The sequence below is a fragment of the Pelophylax lessonae genome (assembly GCF_965119305.1).
Source record: "Pelophylax lessonae genome assembly, chromosome: 5".
NCBI classification, from domain to species: Eukaryota; Metazoa; Chordata; class Amphibia; order Anura; family Ranidae; genus Pelophylax; species Pelophylax lessonae.
In genome coordinates, this window is record NC_138772.1 from 455,958,454 (window position 1) to 455,980,702 (window position 22,249).

Sequence of the window (22,249 nt, forward strand, 5' to 3'; positions counted from 1 at the left end):
GAAGTATGCAGTGCTGTGAGTTCATTGATTACATGTTACTTGTTTTTGATCAGTATCCCTGAAAATATTAAAATGAAGCAATCCACATGAAAGCTGGGCAGCTAACCTGGAACAATATGCAGCTAGTGGAGTCAGTGTGAACTTTTGATATGCATAGTTGTTCTGGGGCAGTGACTAATGGCTGGAATACACGATAAGAAAATCGGCCGAAAATTTTCGTTCAGCGAGCGATCAGCCAATATTCTACCCGTTAATGCCCAGCCATCAATGAGCGATATCGATATTGTGAACGAAAAATACCGTTTGAAAAACACTAAAAATTCTGTCGTCTCGTTTGCGTATGAATGATATTCTGTACGTTGGTGTTGAGTTCCTTCAGTTTAAATCTGTATAACCTCATCAAGCATGCCCGAAAATATTTTCCCGGAAATGTCTGTTGACCCGGAAGCATTGTACAAGTTCAAGAAGTTTCGTAAACACGAATGAAAAAAGCTAAAGAAGGCAAAATATATAATGGAATGTCTCTGCTCAGTAGTGATGGAGTCCCTCATAACTGTGTCTTGTTTTCTGATATGGGGACCAATCAAAGATAATAATTGTTGGAAACAAGCATCAGACATCCTGAGGTAGTTCCTGTAGTCATCAGGATTTTTCTCCTTTAGCTCTCTAATCAATTATATGAGAATATTGATCATGGTTCTGCAGCCATTTTTTGGTCCAAATTCTTTGCTTTCTTGTGCTCTTTTTTTGGTGTTTATGGATGGCTAAAACACCAAGTGCAGTGATGCAAATTTTGGCATTCTGGGCCTCATCCATATTCAATATCGATCGCCCGTTCGTGAACACGAACACTACCCGACTAATGCACGTTGGTGATATATATATATATATATACACACGGCTGTATTGACGGTCCCACGCTCGTTCGTGCTAGGCGGTTGTTGGTGCTAGGAGGATGGGCGTGGCTTTAAGGTTACACACACATTACATCACCTCCGCTTAAACGTGAAACGTGAGGACTACGTATGTGATCGATTGGTCTGTAACATTTTTTTTTTTGCATCGTTAATGTTGGCAATGTTTTCGACCGACGAACACTGTTTCGATGGTCAGCGGGCAATGGTTGGGCGATATTCGGACCGTGTATGTTGGCAACGTTTTCGACCAACAAATACTTTTTCAAAAGTCGGTGGTCGAATGATCGGGTGATATGCTAATCGTGTATTCACACCATTAGTCTTGCTCCTTCAACAATTTCTATCTGGCAAACAACATTTTCAGAAGGAGTTTAGTGATATTTCTACATATTTTGAATTTAAAGTGTATCTAAAGACATTTGTTTAGCTTTGGAAAGAATGGAGACAAATTAAAATTTCAGGTTTTTATTGCTACCTGTAATGAAAGAAAAGAAAATGGGGCTTTTTCACGGTTGGCTACCCCATTCAGCAAATATACATAAATCTTAAAAACTTTGCTTTATTTATATCCAAAGAGGTTAAAATTCATTACTCATATCAACCATAGCAGATAGAGTCAATATACAATGGTGCATACATTCATTGGACAATACAATCCATAAAAACAAAAAAAAAAAAAAATTATAAATAAATAAAGCAAAGTTTTTTTTAAGATATATGTATATTTTTTTGCTAAATGGGGTAGCCAACACCGAAAAAGCCCCATTCTCTTTTCTTTCTGTTGCATTATACACATTTCTGTGGTGTGGTGTCCGCATGACTGGCTAGGTCGATACAATACTATTTATTGCTACCTCTGCCCCTGTTAGGGAGATTCACCCTCTCTATTTGTTCCATTTACTATTATTATTAAAAGTGAAAGAAGTTCCCACATTTTGGGTTGTCCCTAGAACAGTAATGGTGACATTTTCCAGTGGGGACATTACTTCTGGTGACCTGGGGTCCCCAAGAGTTTTGACTGTTTTGACAGGAAATAAAGGGAAATCTCTCCAGTGGAACACAGATTATAGAAAAAACTGACAGGAGTTATAACCCTCACTTACTCTGTCCAAAATGAAAAAAAGTTTTGCCTTTAGTTCTTATTTAATGGTTGGCTGATGAATTTATGTCTAGCCTTATAATAATTGGTCAAAACATCCTTTTTTAATTCATTTTCAATCTTGTGGTTAGAATACAAGCTTTCCATAGGCCATGTAACTTTTTCTAATGTTTCTGAAAACATGTGTTCATGTGTTTCTACATTACTGTAGAAATTATGCTAAAAACATTCTATAATTATATTTGTAAGCTTATAAAATAACATGGCAAAGAACATACAAGGCCTTCATAAAGCAGAAGGTATTCACATGCCAACACATCAGAAATATAGAAAAAACCTCATCTTCTAGGTATGGGTGAGGGCCATGCATATTATTCTTCATTTATGGCAATTTTTTTTATCACAGTTATAACTTAAAATGTAGAGCTTTTTATACAATCATCCAATAACATAGATATGATTTAGACTTGGTTTCCACATTGCAAGATATGGGCACTATGGAGTAGGGACTTTGAATTCTATAGAGCAGGTTTTGGATTGCATTTTTATCACATACTGGTTAGGTTCTGGTGAGGTATATCTTATTTAGATTCACTAACAACAATATATCCTACATGGCTGAGTATAAATCCAATGCATTTGTTAGGCATGTTTAAAAAAATATCTACTAATTGTTATTGAGATTGTACAGATATTACATGATGAGATTGTATTGTGTGGACAGCTTTAAAGTGACCCTGTGGTTTTGGAACAAATTATTTTAAAGATGGAGTAGAGCAAAGGTACATAATTAAAAATCTATCCTTAAGGCCCCTTTCACACTGGTGTGACTTGTCCTGCGATTTGGGACTGCTAAGTTGCATGACGAGTCGTACTGCATGATTTCCAATGAGTACCGTTCATATCCATACGACTTCAAGTTGCAACAATGCCAAAGTAGTCCCTGCACTGCTTTGGGCTGATTTTAATGCGTTTTGAGGTCCATAGACGTAGGCATTGCTTCAAGTTCAAATCTTGCTTTTTAGTGCAAGGTTTGCTCATTACTTCATGGTCCCCATCCCCTTTATAAATTGCCATATAATGTATGCCCAAAAACAAACCTGTGGGGGTAAAAAGCAAGTATACTTACCTTACCTCTGGCATTGAAGCGGTGATGGCACTATGCTTCTGGAGAGATCTGGAGGAATGATTAGTATCCCAAATCCCAAAGAGATAGTGCTCTAGCACAGTGTAATTATCCTGCTTCCCAGAAAGATAGGGATGTTATCCTCTCTTAGGCATCACAGATTGAAGTGGAGGTAAGATATATTCTATTTTTTTTCCTTCAGGGGATTTTTCCACTTCCATCACACAATGACTTATAAAGGGAGAGGGGGCCCCAATGTATGGAGAAAACCTTGCCTTTTAGCTCCCGGTCAATTTTAAGGACTAGGTTTAGTAGTAGGTCTGGTTTATGGGGGAATCAAAATTTTCAGATTAAGGTAGACGACAGCTTTGATTACAGGTTTAGGGGTATGCTTAGAGTGAATATAATATTTAGTGTTATCCCTAGAGAGGTTTAGCAGTTGCATTAGATTAAAGCTCGGCTATAGCCAGGCTATAAATGTTAGAGTAAATACAAGAGTACATAAATAAAAAGTTTTGAAACACAAACAAGCTGACTTTTTACTTTCAGCAGCTCATCTCACCCTGCTTCTTCCTTTTCAGCATTGACTTGGGAAGCTGACACTTTTTTTTTTGTATATTAACATTGTATTCAATTTTTCTTTGGCAAATAAACACAATAGTCATCATTATACAGAAAGCAAGCATTCTTATATAACTATTACATGTGAGCTTCTATGCTAATGTCCCTCCCCCACCCCACCCCCTCTCCCCATCGTAAAAAAGAATCGGTAATATCCCCTTTTTAATTCTACCCTTATTCTCTATCATGCACTTCTCTCTTTTGCATCATTGTTCCCAACCTTTATGCTGACTTCTTAGGCCCAGATTTATCTGTTCCCTAAGCTGTCTCCAATATCAGTCTCCTATCCCCAGCATTTTAATGTAGTCCTCAGTTTTTTAAACTCCAGCCAGTCTCCCCATATATCTAGATATTTTGTGTGAGAGTCCTCAACTGTATACATCGTTTCCCCCATAGACCTTACTCAATCCACCCTTATGACCCAGTCCCTCATACTCTGGGCTTCTAGCCAATGCCAAAATAACAGTATCAAACTTTTAGCTGCGTTCAGTTAGTGAGGCACAAGCATATTCTTATATACGATTGCCTTTTTCTTTGTGTTGTGCAACAGGCAACTCCAAGGTTCCGCCTGGATACCATCTCCTGTAGTCTGGCTGATTGACCTAATAATCCCTTCCCAAAAAAAGTGTATCTTCAGACACTTCCACCACAGATGTGCAAAGGTCCCGGGAGCCCCACCACCCCATCAACAAATTGGGGATAACACTGCACTGAACCTCTGATCCCACTGCAGGGTGAGATACTATCTGACAAGAAGCTTGTAACACATCTCTGTTGTCCTTAAATCATCTGATGAGTAACAAGCTCATTTTAAAACTTTCTTTCTTCCTCGTCCCGGAGGGGTCCTAATTCCTAATTCCTTTTCCCATTTTCCTAGGTATGGTGAATATGAAAGGGTCTGTTTCTCAAAGTCAAATCATATATATTTTTGATATGCTATGCTTAATACATGCAGGCGAGCCAAACAGTCTCTCCATTGGTCTCATGTTATCCCTTCCCCGCAGAGGCTGTGGGAGAGAGTGTACAAAGTGTTGCAACTATGTATATCTCCATTTATCAAGCGGCATATCACCCATTTCTGTGTTAACTCAAAAAAGGGCACATTATATTTTCTACCATTACATTTTTTAACTGTATCAACTAATTTTTTGCCCATCTAACAAAATTTAAACAATCCTCTTTCCCTGGTTTTAAAATAATTTGTGTCTATTAACCACTTAAGCCCCGGAAGATTTTACCCCCATTCCGACCAGGGGGTATTTTGCGATTCGGCACTGTGTGACTTTAACGGACAATTGCGCGGTCGTGCGACGCTGTACCTAAACGAATTTGGCGTCCTTTTTTTCCCACAAACAGAGCTTTCTTTTGGTGGTATTTTATCACCTGTGCGATTTTTTGATCACGCGCTATAAACAAAAAAAGAGCGTCAATTTTGCAAAAATAACAATATTTTTCACATTTTTTTATATGAAATTCCCCCCAAAAAAAATGTAAAAATCAAAATTTTTTAACATTTTCGGCCAATTTGTTTTATGCTACCTATGTTTGGTAAAAAAAATCGCAAAAAGCATATTTTGATTGGTTTGCGCAAAAGTTATCACGTTTACTAACAAAGGGAAAGATTTTTGTCATTTTTGTTGTTTTTTTTTTAACGCGTAATGGCGGCGATCTGCGATTTTTTTGCGGTACTGCGACATTGCGGCGGACAGATCGGACCCTTGACTGACATTTTTGACACTTTTGGGGTTGCCAGTGACATTTCTACAGTAATCAGTGCTATATATATGCACTGTTACTGTAAAAATACACTGGTAGTGAAGGGGTTAACTTTATTTAGGAGGGAGGGGCTGTGTGTGTCCCTAGGGGCGTGCTTTCTACTGTGATTGGCTGTGGCTTCAGCTGTAAGGACACTGATCAACGGATCTACATAGTAGATCCATGTGATCAGTGTCTTTGCAGCGAGGAGAATGACAGGCAGCTTGTTTACACAAGCTGCCTGACATTCTCCCTCTCCCCCGCCGATCACCGAGTGGCCGGCGGACATCGGGTCCGCTGGTCACACGCGCGGGGGGTCCGTGACCACGCGGGAGCGGGAGCGCGCCTCCGGGGGCGCGCGCTCGCTCCCTAGACCCTCACAAGCAAGCAACGTAGCCCTACGTTAGTTTGCCTGTGAGGGGCTGACCGCCGACGTAGATTGTCGTGCGGCGGTCGGCAAGTGGTTAAAGAGATGCATTATATTCCCAGTGAAGAGATCCTAATAACCTGTCCCAAATTCTTAACATGTTCCTAGTCAATATGTTCTTATTATTAGCTAGGTCTATACTTGTGGCACCCAAAACCATCTTTCACAAATCTACCCCACTTTTGCACACTCAGTTTCCACCCAGCTCTTAATCTTTCTTATTGTGTATCCAATCTGCTATTCGTGCAATAGAATTGCCTGGTAATATTTTTTTTTAAATCGGGCGCGGCCACTTTGTACTCCTTACTCGCCACTTTCACCCCTCTGTTGTCTGGGTTTTTATGAATTGCTGCCAGCAGGGGTTCTACAGCTAGGACAAACAACATTGAGGAGAGGGGACACCCTTGTCTAGTCCCGTTGTGTAGTTTGAGGGTGGAGGACAAGACACCATTCACTATTATTCTTGCCATTGGATGGAAATAAAAGGTAATGATCCACCGCAACATCCTTTCTCCAATACCTAACTACCTAAATCTCAGAGTTTCTAACATGAAACTTCATTCGACCCCGTCAAAGGTCTTTTTGGCATCTATAGACAATAATATTGCCGGGATTTCCTTCTTTTTTGCTTCATGGACCAAAAATAGTGATTTAAGTCAGTTGTCCCCTCCCTCTCGACCAGACACAAAGCCCACCTGATCATTATGTATCCATCTCGGCAGGAGAGGTTTTAGTCTTTCTGCGATTATTTTAGTAAAAATGTTTATATCAGTATTTAAGAGGGACATTGGTCTATAGCTCGTCGGTGTCGCAGGATCCTTCCCCTCCTTCAAAATAAGAGTTATATAGGTGAGCAGAGACTCCTGTCTTAAATTCTCCCCTTCCCCCACTGTATTAAAATATTTGCATAATTTGGGGATTAGGATTTTTCGGAACCTTTTATAATACAGGATCGAGTAGCCATCAGGACCTGGGCTCTTCCCCATGGCCATATTTTTTATTACCCACCCCACCTCTTCACATGTGATCAGCGCCTCTAGATCCCTAGTTCCTATCTGGATAGCCTTGGAAGATCCAGCTCTTGTAGGTATTCCCTCACAGCAGGGTCTTCTTTACCTTTATCCCTGCCTTCCTCTTTCTGGGTAACATTATAAACTTGACTATAATAGGAGTTGAACACCTGAGCGATATCTGGGGACGCATACACTATTTCCCCAATCGCCTTTTTAATTTTGGGAATATGGGTTGCGTTTTTTTTCTCCCTCACTGCTTTTGCTAGCCATTTTCCAGGTTTATTTCTTTTATGACTATGTGAAATGCGCTTTTTGTTTCCTGCTCCATAAATACCCCCAATTCTCCTCTCTTCTCATTTAACACCTGCTGCTCTGGGGTACCTTTGGGTCTAGTCTGTTGTTCCAATGTGTGGATTTCCCCAAATAGCTGGTTCATTCTCTCCTTTTCTTTTTTCCTTTGTGACCTGATGCCTATTAGTATCCCCCTTATATAAGCCTTGTACAATTCCCACAGATCGTAAAATCTCTGGTGAATGATTGATCGCAAAGAAATTCTCCAATTCTTCTTCTACTCTCTCCACTATATTAGGATCCTGGATGAGCGAGTCGTTCAATTCCACATCCATTCTATAGGTACTGTAGCAAGCACATCCCACTGAACTATCACCAGGGCATGGTCAGAGAGTGTGATTGGCTTAATTGTCACGTCCTTAAGGGAGACTAGAAGTTGGTGCTCTATTAAAATGTAGTCAATCCATGAATGAGACCCATGTACTGAGAAATAACAAGTGTAGTCTCTGAAGTGTAACCCTCCAAGTCTCTACAAGCTGATACTCTCCCAATAGTCTCCTTGTTTCATTCTGCCTTTGCAGTGGGAGACGAGAAGTCCCCGCTGATTAATCCGAACGCGGTCCAACCCCATATTTAAGTCTCCCACCACAATAAGCCTCCCCTCTTTGAATGTCATCAATCTTTTCAGAACTCTCCTCAGAAACTTGTTTGGAGCCCTACTCAGGGAGTAAATATTTACCACAGTACACTTCATAATGAATAGTCTTCCCTTAATAAACATGTACCTCCCCTCAGAGTCTGCCAACTCCTCCTTTAGCGTAAGCACAGTGCTCCTACTAAATCCAATTGCTACTTCCCGTGAGTGACCCGAAGTCGAGTCATCGTAAAAACCACGTAGGGAAAAGCTGAGAGGACAATTTAATCCCTGAAGCATGTGTAAGATGTGTTTCTTGTAAGCAGGCAACTCCAGCTCCATAGTGATGCAACTCTTTAATTACCTTATTTCTTTTGCTAGGTGTGTTCAAGCCTTTACCGTTGTATGAAACTAAATTTACCAAGCCATGGGCAGCCAAAGGAGTAGCTAGCACATATTTTCGTGAAGAGAAATCCTGAAAGAGAAGAGAAAAGGAGAGAAAAAAAAAAGGAATAGGAGAACGGAAACCCCCTCCCCTCCCCCACCCCATCATCTTTCCCCCAAAGGTTATCGCCTTGGAGGGTTGAACAAATATCCAGGTCTTGTTCAATGTACGGAACTGGTGGCTCACAGCCATGCGCCACCTCCTGTCCCCTGTGGCAACTCGGTGCTTCTTCTTAAAAGATGCTTCATTGATGCACAACAGCAAATACATTGTCCATAGATACTAATGCGTTTCACCCTGGTAGGAAAACGTGTGGTAGATAAAGGTGTGCAAGCAACAGGGATAACTGCAGCCTTGAGAGTATGGCAAAGGTGAGGCAAAGGCATTAAAGAATTTTGGGGAGATTCACAAGGAGTGGACTATGGCTGGTGTCAGTGCTTCAAGAGATACCACACAGAGATTTATCCAGGACATGGGCTACAATTGGTGCATTCCTTGTGTCAAGCCCCTCCTGAACTAGAGACAATGTCAGACCTGGGCTAAGCAGAAAAAGGACTAGATTGTTTCTCAGTGGTCCAAAGTCATCTTTTCGGATGAAAGTAAATTTTGCATTTAATTTGGAATTCAAGATCCCAGAGTCTGGAGGGAAAGTGGAGAGGCACATAATCCAAGTTGCATTAGGTCCAATGTGAATTTTACACAGTCAGTGATGTCATCTACTGATGTTGGTCCACTGTGTTTTATCAAATCCAAAGTCAGCACAACCCTCTACCAGGAAATTCTAGAGCACTTCATACTTCCCTCTGCTGACCAGCTTTATGGAGATGCTGATTTCAATTTCCAACAAGAATTGGCACCTGCCCACACTGCCAAAATTACCAATACCTGATTTAATGACCCATGGTATCACTGTGCTTCATTGGACAACAAACTCGCCTGTCCTCAACACCATACAGAATCTATGAGGTATTGTCAAGAGGAAGATGAGAGGCACCAGACCCAACAATGCAGATGAGCTAAAGACCACTATCAAAGAAACCTGGGCTTCCATAACACCTTAGCAGTGCCACAGGGTGATCACCTCCATGCCACGCTGCATTGATGCAGTATTTAATGCAAAAGGACCCCTGACCAAGTATTGAGTACATACTATACTGTACATGGACATACTTTTCAGTAAACCAACATTTCTGTATTCAAAATCTTTTTTTATTTGGTCTTATGAAATAATATAATTTTCTGAGAATTAATTTTAGGTTTTCCCTAGCTGTAAGCTATAATCATCAAAATTAAAAGGAATGTGTAATAAATCTATATTATATATAAGTTTCATTTTTTTTTTAATTTACTGAAACAAATAAATTTTTTGATGATATTTAAATTTTTTGAGATGCACCTGTTCTGTATATTTATATTTACCAAACCCTTATCTTAGATGAGGCTCTGGTATAGATGTTAATGGGGGACTCCATGCAAAGAAAACCTGCATGGGGTTTCCCCTAAAGATACATAATAGACCTATATACCTGATAAAAATAAAATGCATATGGCCCCCTTAAATTTCTAAACAGATCCTTATCCATGCAGCCTGGCCAGGAAAGAGGAACCATACCAGGCCACATGCCCACAATATGGGGAGGTTGACAGTTGTTTGGGAGCTGGCTGGAGTCGTCTAATTGTAATAATTATATGGATTTTTAGATTAGATTTAGTAAATCTGAGGGAGGTTGTACTAAGTTTGTGCATTTAGAATTTTATCGTATACAATATACAGTCTTTTAAATGCCATAAGCAAATCAATACCCAGGTGTTTGGTCATGTAATCACCTACCATGGGGTATTGGAGCATCTCCTAATCCAACAAGGTAAGTATTCTGTGCTGTTTTTAAGTTTTGTAAGGGAGCATTGGATCATATTTTAAAAAGTCTGCTGTCTCTTAATTAGCCATACCCCCTAATTAATCGCTGATTCCCTTTATTCAGTATATAAACATATTGTTTTTCTTATCTAACTCTGAAACAGGCTTGCCAATGAAAACTTAGGTGAGAAAATCCGTGAACAAAATCAACTCTTGGCTCACCTCACAGAGGAAAGAGAGTAAGTCTTGTTTTTTTTTTTTACTCCTGCTTTTTCTACTACATCGTCAAGCATATTTGCTTTGGAGTTCCTCCTAAATTACTGTAATCTCTTCAACTGCCCATGTAATACATTTCATATGTTTCTATTAAAGGTCAGCTCATTGTGTGCTCAAAACAGAACTTTCATTACAGTGATGCACAGTTCCAAATGTGAATTTCTTTGGTCAGATGTCTGTTTCAAGCTGGAGCTGTAACACACTATAAACATTGTCAAAATTGTTCTTTTGATTCCATCTCATTTAAAACGGATCAATTATCAAACCCTGATGAAACACATTCTTATGATTTTTATAATATGTACCTTGATGTATAAGGTTACACAATCTTTCAGGGGATTGAAACATAATTCTAAAATGAAACCTTGTTTTGTTGTCATTTATGCATTTTTGGATCATCCGTTATTTATTCAGATTTTGTAACTGCCCAGTTTCTAGGCCAGTTCTTTTAGATGAGCTCAAAGCCTCTGCCTTTAAAAGGTTAACAACTGCAGTTTAAGAAGTTTCTAAACCTTCTGATCCTTAAGGGTCTACTTTACTGCACCCTTTACCAATGGGACCAGGGGTTCACTTACAGATCTATGTTTTTAAAATAGTCACAATACATTCTGTGAACCTTTTTGTAATTTTAGATAAACTGTAAGCAGTAATGCAAAAACAAATTTTATTTTATGGTGCATTTTTTATGACTTACCATATATACTCATGCTTGAAACTTTGGAATCATTTTTAGCCATTTCTGAATTGGGAAAAGAAAAGCTGCACTCTTATAATACTATATGAGCTTTCTCTTTTTTTGGTGTATGCAGGCTGTGCAAGTCAGCATTAGACATTGATAACTCAGACAAGAATAGGACACACTGCTTGGCTAACACTTGTCTTTACATTAATAAATAAAACATGTCTTAGAAATAAATTAATGAATTATCGGATTAAATTAATTACTACAAATATTATAACACTGATTGACAGCCTCGTCTTCAGTCTTGCACAGTTGTACAGGCCCCTCTTCTATGCATACATGAATTACTCAGATTTCACTGCACACAGTAAGCTTCTGACAGTGTGCAGTCAGATAGAGCCTGCATAATTTCCTGGCTAATGAATGTCTAGCAATATGTAGCCCTTTCCTCCCCCAGCCTGACTCTTCTCAGGCCCTGTGCTCAATTTTTAAACGCAAACCATTTTTGCAATATTTCCCTTGTCTTTTTTTTCTTTTCACTTATAATTTCCAGAGTTAAAGACCCCCCCCCCCCATTATACATTAAAAAAAAACCATAGGACCTGTAGAATAAAAGGAAGGTGCTTGTCACAGTTAGGGGTCGGGCTCAGAGACCAGTAGCTATAGCAGTAGGGAGGCTCCCCCTGACCAGCAGAAATATATACAAGCAGGTCACTCTGGCAGGTGATACAGAGTCACTCGAGTTGCAGGGTCCAAGCACCAATCGGTAATCACCATCACTCCTGATGGTGGAGATGGGTTTTGCTGAGTGTTTGTAACAGGTCTAGGAGGTGAGCAAGCTGGGATCCAGTGGCAGATATAGCAGGTAGGGTCCAAGCAGAACCATAGACAGTTAACAAGCTACAGATTGGTAAGAAATGGTTGCAGGTTGGAATCAAGCGGAAGTGCAGTCAAACAACAAGCCAAAGGTTGATAACAAGCAAAAGAGCAAGATATCGTCGGGAGAGAGTACAATAAACTGGTATATAGGAAATGCAGAGACATGGCTTAAATCAGGAAGGTCATGGAGGAGCAAAGAGTTCAAACTTTACCACAAACAAGAGACAAGGCAAGATTATCCAATAAATCAGGCAGGGCATTGTCCAGCATCTCAGGTGGCACAGCGAGAAGAGCTATAGACAGGCACCGCAGAGGTTGCAGATTCAAATCCAGATCCAGAAAGTGTTTATGATTTTTTTAGGTCCTACGATATTTGCGCAAATGTTTATGAAAAATGCTTTGTTGCTAAAAATACACTTCAAATTATTGTTAGCTGACACAAACACAATATAACTTACACAATTCCTGCTAAAATCCTACTAAATCTAAAATCTAAACTACGTTGAGTTAATATATAGATATTGTACATTTTAAACTCTGCCTTTTTGCGAAATGGCGAAAATCAAATGTTTGCAAAACTGTAACTAAGCAGCTTATCTGGAGTTTATCATTTTTCACTTACAGGTTCACTACAGTTTGTAAAGACCCCCCAAATGATAATTTTTCTGAAATCCATAGGATCGGAAGAATAAACAAAAGGTGTTACAGATTTTTTTAGGCCACGCAATAGTTGCGCAAATGTTTATTTAAATGGTATTTTCACTAAAAATTCACCAAAATCATTATTGGCAGACACACACCACATGACTTACAATATACCTTCTCAATTTCTACTAAATAAGATCAAATTGTATTGAGGTAATAAAAAACTCTGTGTGTGAATAATGTCTTGGGGCTCTTCCACATGGGCACTGTGGCCTATACAGTGTAAATTAGCAGTTTGTTCATGCAACTGGAGTCACCCAGAGCTGTGTGCAGGCAGCCTATGCTACACTACACAATGGGGACACAGCAGCTGTACGAATACAGCTGCAAGTCCTAAACTGACCGGTGTGCGACCCTGAGATAGGGCTGATCAGCAGGTTGGAGGGGGGTGGAATAGCTGTGATCAGTGGCTATATCACAGCTATTATTTTATTCTCTTGAGTCTGCTGAATAGTTTTAAGTTACTGACCTAGCCAGCTAGAAGGGTGCTGCTCAGCCAGAACCCCCAAAGCAGTGGCAGTAAACGGCTTAAGGTATATCTAAAGCCAATTTTTTTTTTAACTTTGGTAGACAAAGGTTCAAGTTACTGTCACGTTTTTTTTTTTTTTATTCTCTCTCATTAGTGAGATTTCCCTTCACTTCCTGTCCTGTAGACTTAACCAGATGTGAGAGGATATCTTTCCAATGTGAGTAAAATCTCCTCTTAGACAGTTGTCACAAGACTGAGTGTCCCCATTTGAAGATATTCTCTTTATCCCTGCTACAGTAGCAGCTTAGAATTTGTAATTAACCCTGCGATTTATTCCCAGCCACACTGTTGATCAGTATAATTAGAGTGTGTTAATGTCTGTAATGGACACCCACACACCAATACAAACCTGACAGCGATTCTGTCCCCTCTATTCAATCCAAAAAAAAAATGTTTTATTTAGCGTTTAAATGGTTTGTTCTTTATTCTTTATTATAACATTTTTGAGTATAGGAGATATATAGGGCACCAGCTAAAAGAGATACTGGACCCAGTATTTAATAAGATGAAGAACAACTGGCTGTGGTTTGTAAGCATAATGTACGCAAGGTTTGAGTTGAGTAGAAAACGCACCATTTCTGGGAAGTTGGGTCTATAATTACCTATTCTATCATTGAAACAAGAAAGGTAAAATTAGATGTTTTTATACAGTGATTTTAAAACCATACCCTGCTTGTCGTTTAGACCAATATTCTTCTTCAGTAAGGAAAAGTTCATTGTAACGCTAACACTCAAAGCTGGGCTTCTGTGTTTGCAAGTGACAGTAGATAGCAGTGAACGATGCCCAGTGAACGAGTGCCGAGCTATGGCTCGGCCCAGGTGCCCCGATCGCTGCTTGCTGTTGGGGCACGCAACAGGAGAGAGGGGCCAGCCAGGGACATGAGGAGAGGAGCATTGGGGCTGTTCTGTGCAAAACCACTACACAGGGCAGGTAAGTGTGCCATGTTTGTTATAAAAAAAAAACTAAAAAAAAAAACGAGACTTTACAATAACTTCAAGTTAGTTTGACAAGGGCTAAATTGTAATGGCTAGATGACTGGGTTAGAACAACTCCAAAACTGCAGCTCTTGTAGGATCTTCTCAGTATGCAGCGATTAGGGCCTGCCAAAAGTGGTCCAAGTAAGAAAATGCTGCAAACTGGTGGCATTGATGCACGTGGGGAACACAAGTTGGTCTTTGTAATTTGATCCAATAGAAGAGTTACTGTAGTTCAAATTGCTGAAAAAAGTTAATGTTGGTTCTGATAGAAAGGTGTCAGAACAAACAGTGCAGTGCAATTTGTTGTGTATGGGGCTGTGTAGCTGCAAACCAGTCAGGGTGCCCATGCTGACCCATTTCCACAACCAAAAGCAACTACAATGAGCATGTGAGCATCAAAACTGGACCATGGAGCAATTGCAGTAAGTATCTTGATCTGATGAATCGTGTTTTCTTTTATATCATGTGGATGGCTGTGTTCACCAAGGAAAAGGCAAGTATCACAGTGAAAGCTGCAATTTTTATTTTCAATGGGGTCTGGGAAATTAAAATGTATTTAGATTAGAAGCTGGCGTTTGGCTTTATTGGAAAACCGGTTCCTTTTTTGTAGTTTGTTCATTCTGTTAATAATTTGTTAACATGTTGGTTGAATCGCTATCTGTACAAAGAGGAAGTTGAAATGTAATTGAAATGCTAGTTTTGTATTTTACAGGTTGGTATAGCAACCATGAAAAGCAAATGCTAGTTTAAATACAGTGTTTTGTTACTGTATATATACTGCATATAATTATACATACTGTTTTTTTAATTGAAACACATCTATCTAATTAAAGTATCATACAATATGATGTACATAAGGTATAGAACATGCCTTGGGAGCCAAGAGAGAACCGATAGTGGATTGAGAGTGTAAAATATTAATAATTACTGCTTATATTATTTTATTGCAATGTGCCGCTGTTTGGGATATGGCTAAAGTTCCCCGCTTATAATGCCACTTTAATATGATTTCTTTTAATAATAGACTTTTTTTTTTGTGGTGTGTAATATTATATGAGCGCATGCATGATCCTTATCTTTCATAAAGCAGTACAAGTAATACAATTATAGAACCAAATGCTACTTTCATTCTGTTTCTTGTATTTCAATATTAAATTGAAAAAGAAAAAAGGTAAATTTACCAGCTAATGAAAAATTGAGACACATGTAATACAATCTCCATAGTTCCTATGCAGCCAAAATTTTTTGTGAACACAGCGTGTGTTTGCTAAAATTATGTCATAGGCAAGCATTGCTGTGACTTCTTTTCCTGTGCTGAAAGTAAGCATATGTCAAAGACACAACATTGATAGCAGTACCTACATTTCTAGGGGTTATCTTTTCTGCGAATACCTTTCCATTAGTCACTATTATTATGTAAAGGAAACCTTTACCAAGAGATTAATATAGGCTGCCATTGCTGGCGTCACCTTCTGAAAAGGCTTGTAACCTGGCTGCTTTTCAGGTAACCAGTCGAGAACATGTATGCAGATCAAGAAGTAACTTGCTTCATACTTGTTGCAGGTAGGTGAATTATAGCCATTGAATCAGCATGACAGTCATGTGCCTAATTGAAAAGGTGGCCATCAATCCCATTTATGTCTTTCAAGACAGGCTTCCTTTAAATATACCCTCCTCTTTCAACCCTGTTTTCCATAATGCACCTACAGTATGGGAACAGGTTAATTGGCCTTTTTAGAATATTGTTCATTGCCTTATATCCTGATAACTAACATATCATCTTTTTATATTTGCTTGGTAATTATGATTGCTATCTCAAGGTTAAAATGCATTACACCCCACCACTGATTCCATCATTTTGTGTATATATATATATATATATATATATATATATATACAGTATTTCACAAAAGTGAGTACACTCTTTGTAAATATTTGATTCTGTCTTTTCATGTGACAACACTGAAGAAATGACACTTTGCTACAATGTGAATTAGTGAGTGTACAGCTTGTATAACAGTGTAAATTTGCTGTCCCCTCAACATAACTCAACACACTGGCAACAAAGGTGAATACATACCTAAGTGAAAACATCCAAATCGAGTCCAAAGTGTCAATATTTTGTGTGGCCACCATTATTTTCCAGCACTGCCTTAACCCTCTTGGGCATGGAGCTCACCAGAGCTTCACAGGTTGCCACTGGAGTCCTCTTCCACTCCTCCATGGCGACATCACGGAGCTGGTGGATGTTAGAGACCTTGCGCTCCTCCACCTTCTGTTTGGGGATGCCCCACAGATGCTCAATAGGGTTTAGGTCTGGAGACATGCTTGGCCAGTCCATCACCTTTACCCTCAGCTTCTTTAGCAGGGCAGTGGTCATCTTGGAGGTGTGTTTTGGGGTCAGAATCATGTTGAAATACTGCCCTGCGGCCCAGTCTCTGAAGGGAGGGGATCATGCTCTGCTTCAGTATGTCTCAGTACATGTTGGCATTCATTTTTCCCACAATGAACTGTAGCTCCCCAGTGCCGGCAGGACTCATGCAGCCCCAGACCATGACAGTCCCACCACTATACTTGACTGCAGACAAGACACACACTTGTCTTTGTACTCCTCACCTGGTTGCCACCACACATGCTTTACACCATCTGAACCAAATATGTCTATATGTATATTAGTCTGCTTGTCTTCAGCAAAATGTTTGCAGGCGTTCTTGAGCATCATCTTTAGAAGAGGCTTCCTTCTGGGATGACAGCCATGCAGACCAATTTGATTCAGTGTGCGGCGTGTGGTCTGAACACTGACAGGCTGACCCCCCACCCCTTCAACCTCTGCAGCAATGCTGGCAGCACTCATACCTCTATTTCCCAAGGACATCCCCTGGATATGACTCTAAGCACATGCACTCAACCTCTTTGGTCGACCATGACGAGGCCTGTTCTGAGTGGAACCTGTCCTGTTAAACCACTGTATGGTCTTGGCCACCATGCTGCAGCTCAGTTTCAGGGTCTTAGCACTCTTCTTATAGCCTAGGCTATATTTATGTAGAGCAACAATTCTTTTTTTTCAAATCCTCAGAGAGTTCTTTGCCATGAGGTGCCATGTTGAACTTCCAGTGACCTGTATGACAAAGTGAGAGCGATAACACCAAATTTAACACACCTGCTCCCCATTCACACCTAAAACCTTGTAACACTAACGAGTCACATGACACCGGAGGGGGTGGATAATTGGGCCTAATTTGGACATTTTCACTTATGGGTGTACTCATTTTTGTTGCCAGCGGTCTAGACATTAACCACCTCAATACTGGGCACTTTCACCCCCTTCCTTCCCAAACCAATTTTCAGATTTCAGTGCTCTAGCATTTTGAATGACAATTACTCAGTCATGCTAAACTTTACCTAAATTAAATTTTTATCATTTTGTTCACACAAATAGAGCTTTCTTTGAGTGGTATTTACTTACCACTGGGTTTTTTATTTTGTGTGATATAAGTAAAAAAAAGGGTGAACATTTTGAAAAAGAAATCCAATAAAATCTAATTTCATCATAAATTTAGACCAGAATGTATTCTGCTACATGTCTTTGGTAAAAAGAAATCCTGATAAGTGTATTAATAGGTTTGTGTGAAAGTTATAGAGTCTACAAGCTAGGCTACATATCATTGAAAATTGATCAATCCTGATGTACTGACTACCCATCTAATTTCTTGAGGCCCTAAAATGTCAGAACAGTACAAATACCCCCCAAACTACCCCTTTTTGTAAAGAAGACAGTCCAAGGTATTTAGTAAGAGGCATAGTGAGTTTTTTGAAGTTGCAATTTTTTGCCTACATTAGTTTGGGTAATGAAGATTTTTTTCCCCCACAAAATTGTCATATTAGCAAGTTATTTCTTGCACATGGCATAGAAAAACCTGCAATTACACCCCAAAATATATTCTGCTACTCCTCCTGAGTATGGTGATTCCACATGTGTAAGATTTTTCCACAGCCTGGCCACATACAGAGGCCCAACATCCAAGTAGCACCGTCAGGCGTTCTAAAGGCATAAATTACACATTTCATTTCCTGAGTACCTATCACATTTTTGAAGGCCCTGGAGCACCAGGGCAATGGAATTACCCACAAAACGACCCAATTTTGGAAATAAAACACCCCAAGGTATATTCTTCGAGGCATAATGAGTCATTTGAACATGTCATTTTTTTCCACAAGTTTTTGGAAAATGTGGAAAGAAAATGAAAACTTTTATTTTTTAAACAAAGTTGTCAATTTATAAGATATTTCTAACACAAGCATGCAAAAATTACACCCCAAAATACATTCTTCTACTCCTCCTGAGTATGGCGTTACCCCATGTGTGACACTTTTCCACAGCCTGGCCACATACAGAGGCCCAACATACAAGTAACACCGTCAGCATAAATTACACATGTCATTTCCTGAGTACCTATCACATTTTTGAAGGCCCTGTGACAGATTTTGATTACTGGGATGTGGCAGATGTTCACTGGGACAGATGTGGCAGATCACGGACAGATGTGGCAGATTATCACGAACAGATGTGGCAGATTATCATGGACAGATGTGGCAGATGATCACGGACAGATGCGCCTGGTGACACAGGCACACCGAGATTGCACAGATGCGCGTGCACGCGGCTGCGTTATTTCCCTCCTTCTGAAGGAGGAAGCTCCCACCTGGTCGTTTATATGCATTGGCCGGGTGGGAGGAGGTTAATGGCTGTGTGTTGAGTTATTTTGAGGGGACAGAAAATATACACTGTTATACAAACTGTACAGGCGTTCTGTTTTACATTGTAGCAAAGTGTCATTTCTTCAGTGTTGTCACATTAAAAGATAGTATAAAATATTTACAAAAATGTGAGAGGTGTACTCACTTTTGTGAGATACTGTATATATACACACATATTTGTTTGCGTGTATGTGTGTTCCATCCTTCTTGTAATTCGTTGAATTATGATTTTCTCCTGATTTTGACATAAACTGACATTTCATGTGGTGTGTATGTTATTTAAAAAAGAGAAGTGTGAGGTTTTGAGTTATTGCCCATTTATACTTACCTAGGTGAATGCAGCATTGGTCCCCAGCGCCTCTGCACTGAGAACTGAGCAATCGGACACCACTGATCACTCAGTTCTGACAGCTCCCTGAGCAGAGAGCTGTTATCTGTCAGTCAGCAGCTCTCTGCTCTGCCTCCTCTTCACTCATTGGAGCGCTGAGCTGTGGAGGGGCAGGGAGTGGCCAGCTCAGGCTCTCGATGGCTTGCTGAGAGACTGAGCCAGGTGTCGGACAGTTACATTCCTGGCACCTGCCGGGAATGTAGCTGTCATATTGGTTGTGCTCTCAACTAGGGTTGAGCGGACACCTAGATGTCCGTGTTCGACGGGTTCGGCCGAACTTTAAAAAAAAGTCCGGGTCCGTGTCCCGGACTTTTACCGAACTTTTCCCGGACACCGAACCCCATTGAAGTCAATGGGGACCCGAACTTTAAGGCACTAAAATGGCTCTAAAACACCAAAGGAAAGGGCTAGAGTGCTGCAAATGGCAGCAAAACGTAATTAAGAGCATGGCAAGTGCTCTGCAAACAAATGTGGATAGGGAAATAACTTAAAACAACAAAAAAAAACAGAAAAATAAAACAATGTTCTTCTTCATCTCTGAAGGACGAGGCCCATATGGAGTAGGAGGGAGGTTGAGGTGGTGGTGGATGTGGCGGTGACATAGGCGTGCGCACAGGGTGTGCTGGGTGTGCCTGGGCACACCCTAATCACCTAGGGCACATAGCATTGCCAGTGAGGAGATGGGAAAGATCTCCCTGGGACCTGCTCTGCTCTATTTCTCCTTGCCTACAGGTACATGGCCCCGATACATTACTCTCCCTGCTGGCAAACACATGCATGTGTATTTCAACTTTGGGGTGCACACCTTAATGCAATAGGCTGCGCACACCTATGGGCGGTGTAGGTGGAAGCGGCGGTGGAGGAGGACCAGGGCCGGATTAACAGCATCATGGGCTTGGTGCTGAGGATTTTGAAGGGCCTTAGGGCCGTGCCTTGCCATGCACCCAGAGGAGGAAGGGTGCAGCCATGCATGCCTAATTCAACATGGGATGCTGTCTCTGAAGCCCATAAACACATCCATGCATCGCCAACTGTCCCTCCTTGTTCGGCCTTCACGCTGTGTGGGGAGGTTCTGAGGGTGCTGCCTGGGGAAGCGAGCATAGAAGCCAGACTTCTGTGTTTACAAGTGACAGAAGAGCGGTAACAGTGAATATGGCCAACCCGGGGCCTATATAAAAGGTAGGGGCCTGGAGCTGCAGCTCCAATAGCCCCTACATTAATCTGGCCCTGAGGAGGAGGACGAGGTAGCCAACACTGCTTCTTTTCACAAATTTTAAATGAGGGTACACCCCAAAAGAGTGAGAAAGAGCAAAAATGGAACAATGGGTGGGTAAGGTCGGTATCCATTGCTATTCTGCATAAGGTACGGAAAAGTCCCGTGGGATCCATGCCTGGTTCATTTTAATGAACGTGAGCTTGTCCACATTGTCTCTGGACAGGCGGCTGCGCTTGTCTGTTATAACGCCCCCAGCCGTGCTAAATACCCGTTCAGATAATACACTGGCTGCAGGGCACGCCAGCACCTCCAAGGCGTAAAGGGCAAGCTCAGGCCATGTGCCCAATTTGGAGACCCAGAAGTTGAAGGGGGCAGACCCGTCATTCACTACATGTAGGCGTGTGCACACATACTGCTCCACCATGTTGGTAAAATGCTGCCTCCTGCTAAGACGTTCCATCTGAGCTGCTGGTGCTGCTGTTTGTTGTGGCGTGCTGACAAAGCTTTTCCACATTTCGGCCATGCTAACCCTGCCTTCTGAGGTGCTGGCGGTGCCCTGGTTGCGTTGGCGACCTCCTCCTCCTCCTCCTCTGCCTTGTGCTTCCACTGTGGCCCCGCTGTCAGATGGGAATGCCAGCAGCATGGCGTCTACCAGCGTGCGCTTGTACTCGCGCATCTTGCGATCGCGCTCCAGTGAGTGAATTAAGGACGGTACGTTGTCCTTGTAACGGGGATCCAGCAGCGTGGCCACCCAGTAATCAGCACAAGTTAGAATGTGGGCAACTCGGCGGTCGTTGTGGAGACACTGCAGCATGTAATCGCTCATGTGTGCCAGGCTGCCCAGAGGCAACGAAAGGCTGTCCTCTGTGGGAGGTGTATGGTCCGTGTCCTCTGTATCCCCCCAGCCACGCACCAGTGATGGCCATGAGCTGGCCTGGGTGCCACCCTGCTGTGAACATGGTTCCATCTCCTCCTCCAGCTCCTCCTCCTCCTCATCCTCCTCATCCTCCAGAACTGTGCCCCTGCTGGACAATTGCGTCCCTGGCATTTGCGTGTGCAGGAACCCACCCTCGGAGCCCCTTGCGAATGACTGCCCTGAAAGCCTTGGAAATGTTACCTCTTCATCCTCCTCCTCCTCCTCATCCTGTGCCACATCCTCTTCCATCATCGCCCGAATTGTTTTTTCAAGGAGGCATAGAAGTGGGATAGTTAAGCTGAGAACGGCGTCATTGCCACTGGCCATGTTGGTGGAGTACTCAAAACAGCGCAACAAGGCACACAGGTCTCGCATGGAGGCCCAGTTATTGGTGGTGAAGTGGTGCTGTTCCGCAGAGCGACTCACGCGTGCGTGCTGCAGCTGAAACTCCACTATGGCCTGCTGCTGCTCGCACAGTCTTTCCAGCATGTGCAAGGTGGAGTTCCACCTTGTGGGCACGTCACATATGAGGCGGTGAGCGGGAAGGCCGAAGTTACGCTGCAGCGCTGCCAGGCGAGCAGCAGCAGGGTGAGAACGCCGAAAGTGCGCACAAACGGCCCGCACTTTCTGCAGCAGCTCTGACATATCGGGGTAGTTTTTAAGGAACCTCTGCACCACCAAATTCAGCACATGCGCCAGGCAAGGGATGTGCGTCAAACCGGCTAGGCCCAGAGCT

General features: G+C 41.5%; 1 protein-coding gene across 1 annotated transcript in view; it reads left to right on the forward strand.

The window, feature by feature from the left end:
* The window catches only part of LOC309555379 (uncharacterized protein), a 654,339-nt gene that overhangs the window by 517,290 nt on the left and 114,800 nt on the right, over positions 1 to 22,249 (forward strand). The window contains exon 22 of the mRNA XM_082257367.1: positions 10,351 to 10,425. Within this exon, the coding sequence (XP_082113493.1) occupies positions 10,351 to 10,425 (75 nt within the window). The remainder of the gene's footprint in view (positions 1 to 10,350; positions 10,426 to 22,249) is intronic.